Below are 20,375 nucleotides of genomic sequence, written 5' to 3' on the forward strand. Positions count from 1 at the left end.
TTTTCTTCTCAACATGGTTTAGAGTGTTGGGTTTTGTTATTTTAGTTTGGGATGGAGATTACCGGTAGTCTTGTTTTCGGGTTTGGTTTTGATTAGGTTGAGTACACTTTTCTTTTAATAGGTAGGGGAATGAGCTGGGTGCAATGGCCCATGGCGTGGCTGGCCCAGCAACTTCCCATCTTTTGTTCTTTTTGGCTGGGATCTCCATCTCCTTTTGTTTGTTTTTTTTCTTTACCTTTTAAGTATGGTTAAATAGTTGAAAAATAAATGGCTGTTGTTAAATCAGAGGTTTTGGCGTCCTTGTTATGTTTCAGTCTCCAGGGGGAGCCTTTGTTTGGTGAGGCCGTAACATATTGGGGGCTCGTTTAAACATTTTGTCACACTGCCGTTGCTTTTGTAGGCTTGTTTTCAACGCAGAGTGCAGGTAAGTTGTTGTTGGCTTTGTTTGTTTCACCTTAGTGTGGTAACTGTGCGTTTTGGTTCAGCGCAGTTACTCGTGACTACAAACTGTGTCATTGTAACTTTTTTTTGCCTCTCCAAGTGTTAATGGATACATAGTTGACACTGTGGGGTGTTGCATTGATACATTGGTTCATTTGCTAGTTGTTTGATAGTGCATACGTTGTGTGTGTGTTTAGTAAAGTTTTATACACACGTTTGTTTGTGGTTGAACTTGGATTCTGATGGAGTTTAATCTTGAAGAGTTTGCTGCGCAGCCTAGCTTTGATAAATTCCATCATTGCATGAAGGAACATTTGATTATTATTGCTGAGCATTTTGGTGTCAGTGTGTCTAAAAATTTGAGGAAACAAGTGATAAAATCAAAATAAATAAAATCAAACCAGCTCCGTCTGTCTTTATATGCAGCCTATGATCACAATGCATCGTCATGTGCTTTAACACTGCTGAATGTAGATTGAATTATTGGATTTCTGTGCATTCTCAGGTAACTTTGAGTGTATTTCTATTTGTATTCAGAAACATTTTAGATCCAAGTGTGAATAGAGGGAAGATTTAGAGGTAAAAGGACAGACAGATAAGGGAAGTTGTGGTCTGAGTAGAAGCAGGACGTCTATAGCTGAGAATATCCACCTTTCATTATCAGTCAGAACACTGTTAGTACATGAAATAATTACACAACACAGTGTAGAATTAAGTGGTTAATATTTCTTTATTTGCATATTATATTATTATCGGATATAATAAAGAGAAGACTGTTACTGACTGCAGTAAGACTCAAAGCTCATTCAAACCAAACACATGTTGGCTTCCTGACAAACATGTTAACAATGATAAATGAAAGTTAAAATTAATTCTTCTGTAAATTTAAACATGAAACTGATCTGAAGCTGCTGCAGCTTAAAAAGCAGCAACAGAAGTCTTAAAGTCAAGTCTAAATTCTTCCACTTGAAGCAGATTTAAGGAAGTTAAATGAGTTAAAATGTGAGAAAAGTTTGAGAAATAATGCAGGAAAAGACATTTAATCAAACTCACAGCTTCTTAACAAGAGATAAAATCCAGATTTGAATATTGTTGTCCAAGTCAGACTAAAAATAAAAATTTCTCAGCACACAAAACATACAAATCTCAAAGTGATCTTATGATTCTTTCTTTATGTAAAGAATTCAACTACTCATGTAAAACTGAGACCATATTAATGATATAACAGCAAGGGAGTCATTTCTCTGGTGAGTTGATGTTGGTGTGGAAGTCGTTGATCAGTGGAGTCTGACAGAAGTAGAAGGTTCTCCAAAGTTTTCATAGTTCACCGCACCATCATCTTCATCATTCTGCTCCTGTGAAAAACAACACAAAGAAACCCACTCTGACACACTCACACTGAAAACTCACAAATCACAACCCTACTTCTTTGACCTTTAGGTTTCTGCTGCTGCACATTCAACACAATCACAGATAATCTAACATATACAAATAAATGAAGTTGTTCCTCCCCAGAAGAGCCCCGAACTCCCAGATTTTCCTCCCAGCTGACTGTTGCAGTTTTAAAAGTGAACACAGGTCACAGTGGAGTCAGCAGAACCTGAACGCACCATCAGATATTTTTGGCTTCTTACTGAGTTTAAATCCTGCACAAACACAAACAGTGAGACATTCACAGTCCTGCACTGACTTACAGTCTCTTAATGTACACATTTGTCTTTTTATACATCAGTTCAGTTGTTATTTTCAACTCACAATGTTGTCATCAGGTGGTCTCTGGTTCCCTGGAAAATAAATCACAGAGTAACATTTCAGTTCTAAAGTTACAGTTTGTTTTACACTTAACAAATGTTGGTCTGAATTTTCTCACCTCGAGCTCTGAAGAGAAGAACAGTAATCACAGTGATGAGGAGGAGTTCAGCCACACGCATCATCAACATTATGTAGCTCAGAGCAGAACAATCTGTACAAGTATTGATTAGAGAAACAACATGACAGTAAAGGAAGTATGTACATTTGAAATATTTTGGCAGGTTGTCACATTTAATAATCAGGTTCATGTGAGCTGTGGAAATAAAAACCATGGAAATAAAAGATTCACTAGTTGCATTTGTACAGCAGTGTATTGCTGCCACCATGACATAAAATATTTTCTCAGTTTCTTGATATAACAAGAAAACATTCTGAGAAAAACAACTTGTTAAATTATGCAAGTTATGCAGCACATTGCTGCTCTTTATGGGTTCAAGAGCTCAAGAAGATATTATGATATCAACTGCAGTTGGACCTCATATTATGAAAAATGACAGACAGGTAGAAACAGGAAGAAAAAGAGGATCTTTATATACCAGGGGAGATATTTACTGTGCGCTCACTACGTTTCACTCACTGTTAATGAAAAACTGATAAAATATACAGACACAAGCACAGCAAAGCACGTTTCAACTTCTTTTCACTTTTTGATTGTTTGGGGAAAACCCATGTAACTTATGCATATAACGTGTGCATGCATGTCACCATGGTTACACATATATGCCTTGATGGTTCATGTCCAGAAACTGGATTTCATGGTAGTTTATATACATTTCAAGCATTTGTTTCACACCAGCCTAAACTAGATGATAATTGGTCGACTCTCTGGGCAAGATCTGGTCTGATTAGGAGACACGGCATACATCCCACTTTGGATGGAGCTGCTCTCATATCTAGAAATATGGCTGAGTTTATTAGTAGACCTGAACCATGACAACCCAGAGTTGAGACCAGGAGGCAGAGCTGCAGTCCTACACGCTTCTCTGTGCTTCCATTAGAGCAGTAACCCACCCAAAACCACATAGAGACTGTCTGTCCCCCGACCACTCAAATCAATTCAATCTAAAATAAACAGAAGAGGATTCAGCATAAAAATGTCATGAAAATCAACACCACCACTGTAATAGTACAAGACAATAGGATAATTAAATGTGTACTCTTAAACATTAGATCTCTGTCATCTGAAACTGTATTAGTAAACAATCTAATCTCAGATTATCATATTGATTTATTTTGTCATGAAGAATATGTCAGCCTAAATGAATCCACTCCCCCCAGTCATATTAATACTCACATTCCTTGAGACAGCGGCCATTTTCAACTCAAGCTTAATCATCAACCCTATTCCTAAATTTAATTATAACTCATTAGAAAGTCTTGTTCTTAGTCTCTCTCACCCAACCTGCAAAACTTTACATCCATTTCTATTTGTTATAATGTACCGTCCTCCTGGTCCGTACTCTGAATTTTTATCTGAATTCTCAGAGTTTTTATCAAACTTAGTCCTTAGTGCAGATAAAGTAATTATAGTAGGTGATTTTAATATTCATGTGGACGTTGATAATGATAGTCTCAGCGCTGCGTTTATCTCATTATTAGACTCAATTGGCTTCTCTCAGTGTGTAAATAAACCCACTCGCTGTCTTAACCACACCCTCGATCTTGATCTGACTTATGGGATCGAAATTGAACATTTAATAGTTTTTCCACAAAATCCTATTTTATCAGACCATTACTTCATAACTGTTGAATTCCTGTTACAGGAGTACACGCCATTAGACAAAGATGTCTTCACTAGATGTCTATCTGATAGTGCTGTAGCTACATTTAAGGAAGCAATTCCATCAGTATCGAATTTACTGCCATGTTTCAATACAACAGAGGACTCTTATGTTAACTTTAGTCCCTCTCAAATTGATCATGTTGTTGATAGTGCCGCAGGATAATGGGAATAACACTCGACTCCATTACCCCTTTAAAAAAGACGATAATAAAATATAAGAGGTTCGCTCCGTGGTATAACTCCCAACAACACAAATTAAAGCAAACATTCTGAACATTTGTCAGAATATGGTGTTCCACCAAACTAGAAGACTCTCGTTTAGTCTGGCAGGATAGTCTTAAAACATATAGGAAGGTTCTCTGTAAGGCCAGAGCCGCCTATTACTCATCATTAATAGAAGAGAATAAAAACAGTCCGAGGTTCCTCTTCAGCACTTTGGCTGACAAAGAGTCATAACTGTATTGATCCATCTATTCCTATAGCTCTCAGTAGTAACGACTTCATGAGCTTCTTTAATGATAAAATTCTAACTATTAGAGAGAAAATTCATCACCTCCTGCCCTCAACAGGCACCGATTTATCCACAAACACAGGAACCTTAGAGGTAAAAGTGCATTATATTGAAAAGTGTTCCTAATATTTTTTCCACTACATTAACATACATGAGAGAGACAAAATATTAGGAACACTTTTCAATATAATACACTCCAGTACATCACCATCCACTATGAACTAAATATGAACATAAAGTAGAATTTTCACCTTTCTGACAATGTCAATGAAAACTGAAACTATATAAACTTTGTAAAAGTAGAATTTATGGCAGAGCTGTTGTTGTTCCTAATAAAGTGCTTGGTCAGTGTTCAGTATATGACATACAGTATATGTAATTTATAGTAGACGGGGTTGGAAGATGATATGAGGCTTCAGCTTTCTCAGTTAGTCAAATAAAGTAAAAGAGAGAGATACTGTAAAGAAACATACAGAAAATGTTGAGTTACCTTGTGGTGTAATTGTAGCATCTTTGGTTGCTGTTGTGGTTGTAGCTGCCTTTGTGCTGCTTTGAATTGTTGTTGATTCAGTTGTTGCTGTTGTGGCGTCTGCACCTGGACAAATGAACAAAGCCCAGAAATTATACAATTAGAAAATACTTCATGTTTATCATCTGCAGTACCTCAATGAGAAAGAATATCATCTTAAAACTTCAAATCTATAAAACACACAAATATTTTATGTAAATCTTTACATCAGTCTGATGTGATTTTAAACAGCTCATCATATTCTCACCTGTTTTCTCAACTGTGGTCCAACAGCTGAAGATAAACAGCTGCACTTTTCTGTCATTATGTGTCACAATACACTTTTTGCAATTTGAACTGATTAAAAGTCTTCGGGAAAGAATGTCTACATCTACACTAGTAAACAGCTGTTTTCACATATTGCCGGGGCAGCAGTGGTTGAATACATTGAATAAAATGTTGAATACATATGAGTGACTTTGTTGCTCACCTTCTTGTGTTGTTGATATCGTTGTTTCAGGTTCTGTTGTTGTTTCAGCCACACCTGACAGATTAAATAACAAAAACCAACAAACTTTAAAATGAGACAAAAACACATTGTTCACCATCTGCTGTGACTAAATGAGAAACATTTATATCAACCTAAAACTTAAAATACATCAAATAAATAAATGCAGTTTTGTCATTTTTCATATCAGAATAAAGTGATTTTAAACAGCTCATCATCTTCTCACCTGGTTTCTCACATGACAACTGAGGACTGAAGTTACACAGCTGCACTTTTCCATTGTAGAGATCTGTGACTTCACACTTCAAAAACTTATAATTTGATGTGTAAATATCATGAGAAGTCAAGAAGGACACAGTGGCTGAACAGGTAGACTGTGATGTCTTCAAGTCTTTGTTATCTTTGTCCACATTGTTACCCTGATACAACCACTTCACTGTGTGTCTGCACGCATCATATGTCGACACAGAGCATCTTAACGTCACCTTATCAGTGTCCTTATGTTCAGTCACTGGTGAAGATGGAGATATTGTGAGAGAAAGACAACAAGAGTCAGATTAACTTCATCACTGTAATCATAATTATTGTAATGTTTCAGTATATTGTTCTAACAAGACAGTTTGAACTGAAAACATTATGATGTAAATACTCACTGGTAACAACAGACAGATCAACCTGAGGATCTTGACCTTGTTGTTGTCCTGATTTGAACTGTCTGCAGGTGTAACGACCAGCATCCTCAACTGTGACCTTCTTTATAACCAGAGAACAGTTCGCTGTAACACTCAGTCTGTCTGATTTAGCTTTGGCTTTTTCACCAATCTGCCCAAATTTAATCAGCGCTACTGTTGCTGTGCTTCCTGAACCACTGAAGAGCCAGACAGTACTGTTACATTTATCCTGATCAGTCGTCACATTTTCACAAAACAAAGTAACTTCATCTCCATCTCTGATAGTGAAGGAGGAATCTTGTCCAGTTATGGCTGCTGAGAGATATGAGAGAGGAATATGAACAATTAACTGAAATAAATAGAAATATGACTGTCATGTTCATTGTTAGTGTGAGGATCATTGTAGATACAACAGAACTTTCTAAATGTGTCTCATCTTCAGTTTTCAGTTCATTAAACTCAACATATTAACAACTAACAACATACTCGTCTCAATTTAAGAAGGTTAATAAAATACTAAATTAATCTTTTTTTCTTACCTGAAAACTGAAGCTCCAGTATCAGAAACAACATTTGAATCCGTCTGAATTCAACCATCCTCCTTCTCTCTCTCATCGATCTCTGGTTCTCTTAACTGTCGCAGTCTCTAAAGTAATGTGTGAAGTAAGGCATCTTCTTCCTGTCATTTGTACGTGTGTCACTTCCTCTTCCTCACTCTGCTGCATGTACAGTCCAGGCAGTAAGTATTTGGACAGTTACACAGTTTTTGTTCTTCAGGCTCTGTGTTTCAGCACATTCAATCTGCAATAAAACAATGAATACTGCATTAAAGTATCAAGTCTCAGCTTTAATTAGAGTAGTAACTGTAACTGTAAATGTCCAAATACTTACTGTCTGGACTGTATGTAGGCAGACTGATCAGAGATTCAACAAGTGCACACTGTGTTCATTCCCACGGTGTATTTGTGACTACGACGTGTTTGACCTCCTGAAAAGAAGAAGAGGAAGTTGAAGGTGTGAAGACTGTTAAGTAAGGTAAATGGTTGCAGTAACGCAACTCTTCTTAGAAAACACACAGACAGACATGTTAATCCATCTGAATTCAACCATCGTGCTTCACGATCCTTCTTTGTCGATATCTTCAGAACAAGAGATCGATGCTCTCAACTGTCAGAGTCTGTATTAGAAAACAGACAGGATTCATGGTGACGTCTGACAGCACACATGAACAGACAGGTGAAGAGTCAAACTTTGACTCTTGATGCTCAACATGGTGCAACATGGTGATACTGTAGCAGCTGTAAAAGAACAGATAAGATGATGTTTTAGTGGTCTGAGACCTGTTAGTTCCTCATTGTATCTTTGAGGTCAGTTTTTCTGAGAAATGAGAGGTGTGTCAAGTGTTTCAGTGAGAATGTGGAAACAACAGCAGCAGAGCTCTGGAGGTTTTACCCTCTAATGATGACCAGATAAGAATCAGAAACACAAGAAGCTCACAGGAACAGACAGTCAACACTTTATGAAAAGACAAAGAGGAATTTTCTGCTGAAATCTACTTTAATCTCTGGAAGGTTTGAGGTCTCTGAGACTCCAGCAGTGCACGTTAATACATACTGATGCTGAGTTAACTTGTTTATACTTAGTTGAGCTTCACTTCAGGCAGCTTAACATTTAATATGAAGGTTTTTCATGCTATATACACACTGCAGAGGTGACTTTGGTCATTTAAGCTGCGTGAAATGTATTAACAGTCATCATAGTGAAGCAGTAACTTCCACAGCTTGAGGCTTTGTTACGTGTGGCATGTAGGTGCAATACTGCACACTGCCTGTGGGAGTGTTTTCTCTCCCTCTCTCCCTCTCTCGCTTTCTCTCTCTCTCTCTCGCTTTCTCTCTCTCCGGTGCTCTTCCTCTCTCTCTCCCTCTGCCTTCCTTTGTAGGAATGAAGCACCTGGAGCCAATTATTCATGAGAGAAAAGGGGGAATCTGAGTGGTGGTGTGGACACACACCTGATTACTGACAGCAGCAGTGGCTTATGGGGAATTTTTCTTCTTCTACTCTTAGTTTTCTTCTCAACATGGTTTAGAGTGTTGGGTTTTGTTATTTTAGTTTGGGTGGAGATAAGCGGTAGTCTAGTTTTCGGGTTTGGTTTTGATTAGGTTGAGTTCGGCTTCTTACTGAGTTTAAATCCTGCACAAACACAAACAGTCAGACATTCACAGTCCTGCATCACAGCAACATGGACTTTATTAGTTGATTTTACACATCAACTCACAATGTTGTCATCAGGTGGTCTCTGGTTCCCTGGAAAATAAATCACAGAGTAACATTTCAGTTCTAAAGTTGCAGTTTGTTTTAAACTTAACAAATGTTGGTTTGAATTTTCTCACCCCAAGCTCTGAAGAGAAGAACAGTAATCACAGTGATGAGGAGGAGTTCAGCCACACGCATCACCAACATTATGTAGCTCAGAGCAGAACAACCTGTACGAACTGTGGAAAATGGAAATGTGTCAGTGAAGAGTTTTAGTTTTAAAAGAAAAGAGTAGAAACCTTTTTTTTCCTTTCCAATATACATTCAACAGTTTTTGGAAAAGTTAAAACATTTTAAGGAGCATGTTTGTGTTTGCTGTGGAAATAAAAGAGTTGAACAAGTATCATATGTGTCATATAACATAAATGAATCAGAATTTGCAAGTTTCATTCACTCATCAGGATGCAATTCATGCTTAGATGTACAGTATTCATTCTGTTGTTGAAATGTTCGGATTTTTTCTTTTCTAAATTTGAATTGATGAAAAATATTTTGTAAATGTTTAATTTATGTATAATCCAATAAACACAGGAAATGTCACTTGTTGTGATCTGTAACATGTATGTTAAACATATATTAACTGAGTTTTTTGGCTACTTGGGGGCAACAGAAACAAGAAATGAACACAACACTGACATGAACATTGAACTTGTTAGCAAACAGTTGCTCATTTCCACATCCAGCAGTTACGGAGCAACATTATCATTCATTTGTATAAAGTAGAAAAGTATAAAGATTAACAGTAATTGGTTTGGTTGTTAGGTTGGAGGAGGACGACTGAGGACGTTGAGCTGTAAATGCAGTTATGCAGCTGTTAAGGCGACAAGATACAGCTGAAAACTTCATGGTGATGTCGACATTTTAGTGTTTTGAGAATTGTTGGTTCCTCATTGTAGCTAAATATATTTTTCTAAGAACTAAGAGGGAAGTGTTTTGGGGTGAATGTGGGTTCAACGTCAGCAGAACTCTGGAGGTTTTACTCTGTAATGATGACTGAGTTAGCTTTATAAGGCTCTTGGGAACAAACACTTGAAAAACAAATGCTCTTTGGACTCATATGGAAAACTAATTTCATCCCTGAAAATTTTAGGGTTTAACTTTTATATAGTGACGACGACGATGACGATGACAACAACAACGCAGGGGAGCATAGGCTCTCGGGGCACCCGTCGAGGCCCCTGTGCAGGGTCCCCAGCCGTGGCCCCTTCGAGCCTTTCGCTATAAAATATTGCTAGAATGTTAAAGAAATGTATAAATCTGCACAAAAAAATGAAAAACACTGAAGAATTACTTTAAAATTACCTAATTTAAATAAAGGCTTGTTTTATACAGTATTCTTTTGTAAATTCATAGAATTATCCAGTTTATCCTGGAGGCCGCCCAATCAAAGCACAGATTTCCAGATGTAGAACACAAAAAAATTACGTAAAATTATATTCAAATTATCCTCCTTGAACACCCATTAAAGGTATCTTGAGAGCTTTAGGCTTTCATTGTATGTGATTGTCTCATCTATTCACAGTTAATTCTTGGTAAATACTGGTTTTATACTGTGCAAAAAATAGGATCACGTGAAAATGGCATACAAAAACATAATTTCAATAATCATTACTTCATATAAACATTATTTGAAAGTAATTACAAGCAACTGTCTACAGACTTTTCCATTTAATGTATGATATTAACAGTATATAAATAGTATTTGACAGTAATTACAAGCAACTATCCAACATATCCGTCTGACACTCTTCTTCAGAGGCATATTTCTTATATATTGTGTGTACACTGCCATCATTCTTCAGAACTTCTATTGTATTTAGGTCTTGATGCACAATATATTGGTGTTGGGGCTACATATCAAATCAAATGGTGATAAAAATGTATGTTTGTTGTATCCTATGTTCCATCCTAGTGCTGAGGAAAGCCTAGGGCTGAAACCCTTTTTTGCTGCTGTGCATCATTAAAAAAGTGATATACACTTATTTGTAAGGGCTGACGACTTCATTTCTTTTTTTTGTGAGATGTTGCCACGACAGTGTTTTTTGTTACCATACATAGAAAACAATGCAAGACAGGATTGAGCTCAAAGCTTGTTGAAAGCATTTTCTCATACCTGAGCTGATTTTCTCTCAAGCTTAATATTACCAGACCGTTTCTGATTCAGACCAGACAGCTTATGAATTGACAGCTTTTCATGACAGAGCGTCACTGTTCTGTTCGCAGTCCCTCACTACTTCAAAGTCAATGTAACTCAACCACAGCAGAGTGGTCTCTTTCTCTTTAATCAACTGTGTGACAAATTCAATCCTTCAAGATCAGGCAAACAAGATGGTATTTGTCCTTGATGATGCTTGATGTTTGAACAATTTCAGTGTTCTAAATTAATGGATGTATTAGTCTACACAATCCACAGCAGAAAAAAGTAATCATCAGATAGAATACTGTGTTTCGTTGTGCAAGCGCAAAATGCAGACAGATTTTCCATTTGGCGAGCAAATATACCAAAGTAGTCATGTGTTGCAGACAGAGACTCAGGCTGTAGTATAACTTGCAGGTTTTTTTTATCTGCGCACTTTACAACCACAACAAAGCAGAATGTGTAGCTTACAGTCCATCAGCATGTTTTTGCTGCTGTTAAAACCCACTAGCTTTGTGCTAACTACTGCAACTGGAGGAAGTTCCTCGTCTTCTACTACTTCTGCTTCAAAACTCTCAACTTACTCAAAGGCACAACCTGGTGGCAGAATGGCAGAAGTCATACAACATTCACACACATTAATACTGCATAAAATACAAAATTATGAACCCTAGATCCTGGAAAACATGTTAGATCAGATTATTTATTGAAATTAATTCATCAAGTTAATCAACCTGCATGATGTTCTTTAGTTTTATGTTGACATAAATTGTCAACAAATTGTAGTTGATTCAATCCCCAGAAAATGTACCTGTATACTAGGCTTGGGCAATGTCTACAGAATAACTTTGTAAAGCAAGCACTAAAAGGTAATTTTATGATATATTCTGGTTATTAAACATCTTGAAATCTCATACATCTCAAATGGGGATCTGTATTGAATGGATTGCACAATATTGTAAAATGTCAGTAGAAAAATGTATATATTTATTCAGTGTCAAAGTTGATATAAAGGTACTTTTACATAGACCTTCTGGTTTTTGTACATTCAGAACTCCATATATTAATGTGAAATGTCTGTAGATATATTGGGGAGTTGCTTGCAATTACTGTCACATAATGTTTATATAAAGTAAACCCTATACATTAATGGAAAAGCCTGTAAATATATTGGAGAGTTGATTTTAATTACTGTCAAAAATGTTTATATAATTATACCCCATACATTTATGGGAAAAGCCTGAAAATATATTGGAGAGCTGCTTGTAATTACTGTTAAATAATGTTTATATAAAGTTAACCTCATACATTAATGGGGAAATGTATGTAGATATATTTGATAGTTGCTTTTAAATACTATCAAATAATGTTAGTAAAGTGATGATTGTTAAAATTATGTTTTTGTAAACTATTATCACATGATATTATTTTTTTGTACAGTATAAAACCAACATTTACCAGGGATCTACTGTAAATAAATTGGATAATCACATAAAATAAAAGCTTAAAGCTCCCAAGATACCATTAATGGGTGTTAAAGGAGGGTAATTTGAATGTAATTTTACATATTTTTTCTGTGTTTTACATCCAGAAATCTGTACTTTGATACAGTACACTTTGATTGGAGTTCTTATGGATGGATTGGATAATCCTATGAATTTACCAAAGATTACTGTATGAAAAGTCTTCATTTAAATTAGGTAATTTTAAGGTAGTTCTGCAATCTTTTCCATTTTTTGTGCAGATTTATACATTTGTTTAACATTCTAGCAATGTTTTATAATGAGATTTTCTTTTTATTTTATGATGGTTGGACTGTAAAAATGTAGACAATGTCCAAAGTAAACATCTGTATTTTTAAAATAAATCTCTGTAGAATAACTAAAGGTTTTTTACTGTTATTTGACCGTAAGTGTTTGGAAACTTTTGCTGCCAGACTTTTTACCATTTTTTTACCATTTTTTTTACAGTGTGATCCAGAATATACAAAATTTGATCTGTATATTTATTCAAAAAATTAAAAAATCACTATTCATCATGCATTCTTCACAATCAATAACATTCATTGAAATCATTATTATGGTTGTTATGTTCTACTGTTTTAGGTAACATAGGACCATCATACAGTATAGTGTAATTGTGAATGTTTTTTCTCCATAAATAGCATAAAACCTAAAGTAAACATTCTCTCTGCTCTCTGAAAGCCTCATTAAGGATTAATCACTCAACTAATAAGATATTTGTGAATGAAAAATATGTTTGTGGTTCAGAAGTTTGATATAGAGACTAATTATGAGTCAGCATATGAACAGTAGGCAACTCTATTCCTCTTCTGTTGTGTTTCAAATTAACCAACAGCGAATATACTGAGTTCTTAAGTCACAATGAGTCAGCATTTACCACAAACTACACAGTACAGACAATACCTCTGCTGGTACGTCTTTAAGATGAACTAGATTGTGTCTTCATGGTAATGAAGGAATATGTCTTATGTCTCATTGACGTGGTTTTAATAGTTTTTGGACAACAGTGGGGCTCTACAGCACAGAGGAATAAAATATTTCAGGCTTTGGGTACATAGACTATATGTTAATAGAATCAGTTCATTATTGCTTTTGAACATTCATGTGATTTGTTGATTTTGATAAAAGAAAATATAGAATATTACCAGACGCATGCTTTAAGAAAAGGTTGTTGGTTGGATTCTTGAGCAGAATGGTCAGACAGACAAATATAAAAGACAAAAAAGCTTCTAGGCAGATATGAGACAGACGCTGCTTGGGAGTAGACCCTCCCTACACCCCTACTGTCCAGTCATCGCTGATGTCTGTGCCAAAATTACAGACAGACACAATCTGGAGGTGTTTATTTTAAGTTTAGTGCATTCCCAGGGCCCAGATGGCTCTCGACCAAGTACACTAACTGTGGAAAAAATTGCCACTGTTTCCATCTTTGCTGAATATGTTTACGTGTGTTTATCTCATTGAAAAAATACAGTGTGCACTTAATCCACAGTGTGGACTGGGAGACAAGAAATGCCAGTTCCTCTGACACAAATTTCTGCTTCAATACTCAATGTCTCCATCCAGCACAGTGTAAGAAGAGTGTAATATAGTTTAGTATTATAGTGAAATACTTTGAATATGTTCACATTTCTGGGCAACATTAAGTCTCCAGTCACCCTGTTTTTTGAGGTTGGTGGAACGAAACAAAGACGAGCACCAAGCACATTATTAGTTAGTGTTGAAGTTAGGAATCATCATTCAGTTTGCATCAATGTGTCTTCTAGACAAGAAGACACAGTTGAAGGTGATGAGAGAAGCCTGACATCATAGGGTGGAGTCTAACACAATGAATTATACAACTTGTATAGCAGCACACACTTTAGGGCAATCTTTTTTTGAAGGCATTGACTTGACTGTTTTAGAAAGTTAAAGCTTCTATATTTAAAATTGTGAAGCAATTTACATTATTAATCATTTTTTATTGGCAATGTGTGAATAGGTTGTAAGGCAACTTAAAAAATGAGACCTTCCCTGACTTTCTCAGTTGCCTATGTAAGTCGATTTCTATGTGATGGAGTCATGTTGGTTTTTCCGCAAAAATCCAATGGATGTAATGTTTTTGCATGCTCCTGAGTGCCTTGCCTCTCTCCCACTAACATCAACAAACGACTGGCTCCCACCACAACAAAAACTGCACAGACTTATCCAACTATAAACACCCTGCAGATATTATCTCTCCAGCTCTGTTACCCCCCAGGTTGGCTTGTGGCCAGCCGCCCAACCATGCCACCCATCATCGTTTCTGGCTACAGTACCTTTGTCTTTTGGGGGGTTGGGACGACTAGCTGCTTTCGTCAACCACCGCACATTTCACAACAGAACCGCAGCACATTGCTCCCCGACCACAGCTCACTGAGCCTACTGGTGTTTAGTAAACACGGTTGGTGAACACGGTTGGCGGTTTGCGGGTTGGGTCAGGGTCAGGTGCTTGATTAACGCATATTTTTGCAGGTCGGGCAGTGTGGCTCTCATAACAGGTTGGGTGGGTGCAGGTATTAAAAAACCCTGACCCATGCATCACCACAAGGTGCAACACCCACATCTTTTATGTTATTATAAGAAGTGTAAGCGAGGAAAAATACATCACATGCAATAGTCTCACGTTGCTGATGGAGCGCGAGCAACAGGATGTTGACTGCAGCTTACTTAACGGCCACCGGTGTCACTAATGAGAAGGAATTTCTGATTCTTACATATGGAACCTTTAAATGGGGCCATATAAACAAACAGATATGTTTACATGCATCGTGTGTATCCATGAGCCGATATTTTGAATATTTTAAGTCATGCATTGTTTACAATCATGTTTGTTAGCTTACTTCTTTTTCGCTGCCTTTGTTGGCACATTGCTGCCATTCTTTGCCCATTACAGCCACCAACTGTTGATAAGCAGAATAACATGAAACCACAAGCAGGAATGCTTCACCTGCAAGCATGTGAGTGTGCATGTGCATTCTTGTGTGTGTGCACAATACAAACAAAATGTGGACATACTCATAAAAACATTGCTCCATAGCATTACTGGTGGTCAAAAACACAGCCGGCCCAATTATTCCATTTCAGACGCTGCTAGATGAACTTACAAACACATCATTTGAAGCATACTTACACCTTAACAAATCTATATATACATTTTTTTCACAGGGTTTTGTTTTTGTTTCAGCTGCTAAAATACTTTTTGCTACATTTTTCCAGGTATTTAATTGGCAGGTTATATTGGGTTCAGGAAATTCAATATTTCCAGTCACCTGTTTTACTTTTTTTTTAATGAATCTCTTTTGTCTTGTAAAACACTGCAGCCTACGTGGCTGTTATGAAGTTTAGTTAAGTGAACTATTTAGAAAAGGAGAGGGGAAAATGTGACCATGTGTCACATTTATTTGAAGATTCTGTTGAATTTTTTTGCCTCAAAAAAGAAAAAAACATATATTTATATTTTGATGTACTTTTTTTTTCTTAATTCCACTCAAAAGGCCATCTAATGTCCGCTCCTCCAGTATCTCAGTGCAAAGAATGTACAGAGAAATGCTCTTGGGAGCTGCAGAGCATCACTTAACATTCCCTGTGAAGAGCTGTGCTGTCAGGCAGCGTAACCTAACAACCACACAGAGGAAACAAACACAGCTGAAGGGTGACACTGATAAATGCAAAGAGAGCTGACATTGCTAGGATTTAGGATTAATCACATTTCCAAAATAGAGGGACCTGCAACAACACACACTGTATCTGTGGAGGGGATTGTACTTGTCACATTTAAATTTAGACCACACATGCAAACGTACAGACATATCGTCACTTATGTGGGCTGTCTGTAGTCCGGGAAGTCTACATGATGATGAATGGTGTTCAAGTGTGGAACAGAAGGCCGACAGGAAGTCATTTTCTAACCTAAAATAGTGGACATTTTGTTTATATTATTAAAAAATATGTCCTTTGTGGATTTCACAGCAATATTCTCCCAAGATTTAGTCTTTTGGAGGCAGGGAGCTTAATGAAAAGTTGTAGTGGCACCAAATCATCCAGCAACTATTCTGTGAGGACAACAGGTACCAGATTTCATGATAATGTGGCACAGATATCCACCTCTGACCAAAGATGGATGGGCAGGTTGTCCTTTCATGACAAAACAAGAAGACATTTTTAAATACCAGAACTATCCTTTATAAAAAGAAAGTAAATGAAAGAAATTAAACATCATGGGTGACTAAAAACAAGCATTTTGTATGGAATATAAATATGTAGTAGAATATTATAAATACTTGAAGTTAATTAAAGTTATTTTAATCAAACTTTAACTACAGATATAAAGGAGTCTGTTGCAATGTTTCTGAAAATGCTTTAGCACAGAAGTCCTGCATTGAAAACTTTACTTGAAGGTGTTGTGACCAATAATTTGATGCTAACAACGGCTGATTATGTGTGTGGGAGTAACGGAAGTTTCCTTCAGTTCTAGAGTGTTTTAACCTCTTTCAGCTTATTGTTTTTGTTTTATGACCAGCAACTTGGTTTGGTTCATTCTCACTGTTCTCATTAACCTCATTTCCAGCAGACAGCTGAAACTCGGATAAACATTTAGCAGCAAAAGTCCTGATCAGGAGTGGAGACCAAAACAGAGCTATAAGTGTTATTATAAGTATATATTTATACTATAAATATAAGTGTTATTTTTGGATTTACATTTGTCAGATGGTCAGAAACGTGACTGATAGGTTATATGACTGATAATGTAGTTTTGTGTATGCTGGATGTGTAAAATGGCCACTGTTTGGCCACATTTGCAGTATGAATTTTACAAGGTGATATGTCTATGGTGTTTACATGCCACTACCCCTAAGTGGCCCAAAAATAATACAGGTTTTAGTAATATATGTATATACTATAGTTTTAATGTTGCAGCTGGTCGAGTACAAGCTATCTGTTGTGCATTTTTAATCTGTAACAATGCATTATATTTTATTATATTTTTTATATACAGTACTGTGCAAAAGTTTTAGGCACCCTAGATGTTTAGATTCTTATCCATTATGCAATACCATCAGGGAGGTGTCTGATTGGTCCCAAATTTATTCATGACATGACAATGACCCCAAACATACAGCTAGAGTCATAAAGAACTATTTTAAGCAACAAGAAGAATGATGAGTCCTGCAACAGATGGTATGGTTCGACCCCCACAGGGCCTTGATCTCAACATCATGGAGTCAATCTGGGATTACATGAAGAAGCACCTGAGATGGACTAAATAATAAATCCACAAAAGAACATTCTTTCTCCAGGATGGTTACAACAACCTTCCTGCAAGTTACCATGAAAAACTGTGTTAAAGTGAACCGAGGAGAACCGCTGCTGTTTTAAAGGCAGAGCTTCTCACAGCAAATATTGATTTCATTTAGGTTTCTGCTGTTTACTCAACTTTGTAAGAAGTGATTTGATAAATTAAAACAATTTACAGCAATATTTTTGTAAGCATTCTCACTTTATGCCTAAAACTTTTGCACAGTACTGTTTATTTTTCTGACATGTTTTTCATATTTTACTACAGCTCTCCGATAAATGTAGAACATGTAAAGTATAAAGTAGCAGAAAATAGAAATGCACAAATACAAGTACTAAAGTACTAAACACATTACTGTAAATTGAGACTTTTGAGACTTTTTCTAAAAGAAAAAAGCCAAAATTCTTTGATTCCAGCTTCTCAAATTTGAACATGTTTAGGTTCCTTTAGTTCTCTATGATAATAAATTGAATGACGGGACAAAATAAGACATTTGAGGTTGCATCTTGGGTTTTGGGAAAGTGAAAGTGAGTGATCGACATTTTCACCATTTTCGGACATTTTATGGACTGAACAACTAATTGATTAATTGAGAATATATTGGACAGATTAATTTATAACAGTGAACAGTGATTTAAAAAGTAAACTCAATAACAATAATAATAATAATAATAACAACAACAACAACAACAACAATAATAATATAAAATAATAAATTTTATTATTATTATTATTATTATTATTATTATTATTATTATTATTATTATTATTATTATTATTGTTATTATTATTATTATTTATATAGCATTATTTATGAAGCACCTTTCATAACATAAAATGCAGCTCAAAGTGCTTTACAGAAAAGGTTTTAAAAACAAACAAAAAACAGACATTTAAAAACAATAAAAGAAAGAAAAAAACACAATAAACAATAAAAACTACAAAGATAAAAAAGAGGAAAGAAGATAAAAAGAGCTAAAATCATCAGGAGAAAGAAAGATAATACAGGTACTAAAAACAGCTGATAACAGTAAAGAGCAAATAAAAGGTTGAGTTAATTAAAAGAAAGACCTTAAAAATAAGTTTCGAGCTACTTCTTGAACATATCAACAGAGGATGCTTGTCTAATATATGATGGAAGTTTGTTCCAGATCTTTGGTGCATAGCTGCAAAAAGCTGCCCCACCATACATTTTATTTGTGGCACATTTAACAAGCCAGTGTTAAGCTACCTAAGCGAACAGTTTGGAACATATTCTAACAAGCAATCTGAGAGATATGAAGGCGCTAGACCTTTTTGAGCTTTAAAAGCAAGTAAAAATAAAAATCTATCCTCAACATTTAAGGTAGCCAGTGCAATGACGCTAATACTGGTATAATATGTTCCCTTTTCCTAGTTTTAGTTAAAATTCTTGCTGCTGAGTTTTGAACAAGTTGCAACCAATCAATGGTTTTATTTGGTAAATCAGTATAAAGTGCATTACAATAATCTAAGTGAAAAAACAAAGGCATGAGTGAGTTTCTTGGCATCTTCCAAAGTAAGGTAGGGTCTGACTCTTACAATGTTTCTTAAATGATTAAAAGCTATCTTTGTAACATTGTGGATATGACTTTTAAAGTTCAATTCAGAGTTGAGGATAACACCGAAGTTTTTTACTTCTGGTTTGATCTGTAGAGCCAGTTCTTCTCTCTGTGCATCTGTGCCTATTATAAGAACTTTTGTGTTGTCTTCATTTAATTTAAGCAGGTTACTACTCATCCACTGTACAATGCTTGAGAGGCAATCTATCAAGGGATTTAGGGTCTCTTTATTGTCTGCTGCTACAGATAAATATAACTGGGTGTCATCTGCGTAACAATGAAGATTTGCACCATGTTTGTGAACAATTTCTCCAATCAGAAGCATATACAGGGAGAACAGTAGCGGACCAAGAATTGAACCCTGAGGAACACCAAAGAGAAAGTTACGCTTTTCTAAGACATGTTCACGTAGGCTGACAGAATAACTTCTTCCAGTGAGGTAAGTCTTGAACCAGTTCAACACAGTTCCAGAGAGTCCAATCCAACTTTCAAGTCTGTCTAGGAGTATCTCATGTCGACTGTATCAAACACAGCACTTAGAGGCCTGAGACGTTTTTATTATCTGCACTCACTCTAGGATCGTTTGTTACTTTTACAAGGGCTGTCTCGGTGCTATGTCCTCTTCTAAAACCAGACTGAAATTTTTCATGGGTCTCATTTTTTTTGCAGGAATGCATCCAACTGTTTTAACATTGCCTTCTCTAAAATCTTACCCAGAAGAGGCAGGTTTGATATGGACCTAAAATGACTCAAAACAGAAGGGTCAAGAGTGTGCTTTTTGAGTAAAGGCCTGACTAGAGCTGTTTTGAGTGTATCTGGGAAGATGCCTGTCTCTAGAGAGTTTACAATGTCAAGTACATTGTGGATAAAACTGTCTAAAACCTCCTTACAAAAGGAAGTGTGAATGGCATCAAGGGAGCAAGTGGAGGATTTCAGCTGTGGAATGATTTTCTGGAATTCTGCTTAACTAATTTTAGAAAAGGAGTTTGGACATCCCCAAGAAGTACCAGAAGGATTTTGATTGGTAAAATCATTTACAATACGAGCTCATATATTAGTAGTTTTATTTTATGATTTTATATAATGATGAAAACAGGTATACTCAATGTTTCTTTTCAAAGCTTTTACTGGTTTTCAAAGTCAGAAACACATTTTTTTTTCTTAATTGACATATAAAACAGTTACAATTTCTTCTTCGACAAAATTATCATGTACAAAATATCAAAATATTCATATTAGTGGTTGCAGAAGAAAAGTTTAAAAAAAAACCC

The 20,375-nt window shown here is 36.0% G+C and overlaps 1 protein-coding gene across 2 annotated transcripts; it reads right to left on the reverse strand.

Moving 5' to 3' along the window:
* Positions 1 to 1,593: 1,593 nt before the first annotated feature.
* LOC137168989 (uncharacterized) lies at positions 1,594 to 7,151 on the reverse strand. Of its 2 annotated transcripts, none has more exons than XM_067571909.1 (7): positions 6,774 to 7,151; positions 6,217 to 6,546; positions 5,790 to 6,074; positions 5,546 to 5,599; positions 5,038 to 5,142; positions 2,312 to 2,404; positions 1,594 to 2,225 (listed from the first exon to the last, which is right to left on the reverse strand). In XM_067571909.1, the coding sequence occupies exons 1-7, from the start codon at positions 6,847 to 6,849 to the stop codon at positions 2,188 to 2,190; spliced, it is 981 nt and encodes a 326-aa protein (XP_067428010.1). In that variant the 5' UTR covers positions 6,850 to 7,151; the 3' UTR covers positions 1,594 to 2,187. The 2 variants fall into 2 exon arrangements, with proteins under 2 accessions (XP_067428010.1, XP_067428009.1); XM_067571908.1 differs by having other exon boundaries at positions 6,217 to 6,549.
* Positions 7,152 to 20,375: the final 13,224 nt, after the last annotated feature.

Source organism: Thunnus thynnus, chromosome 18 (genome assembly GCF_963924715.1).
Source record: "Thunnus thynnus chromosome 18, fThuThy2.1, whole genome shotgun sequence".
Lineage (NCBI taxonomy): Eukaryota > Metazoa > Chordata > Actinopteri > Scombriformes > Scombridae > Thunnus > Thunnus thynnus.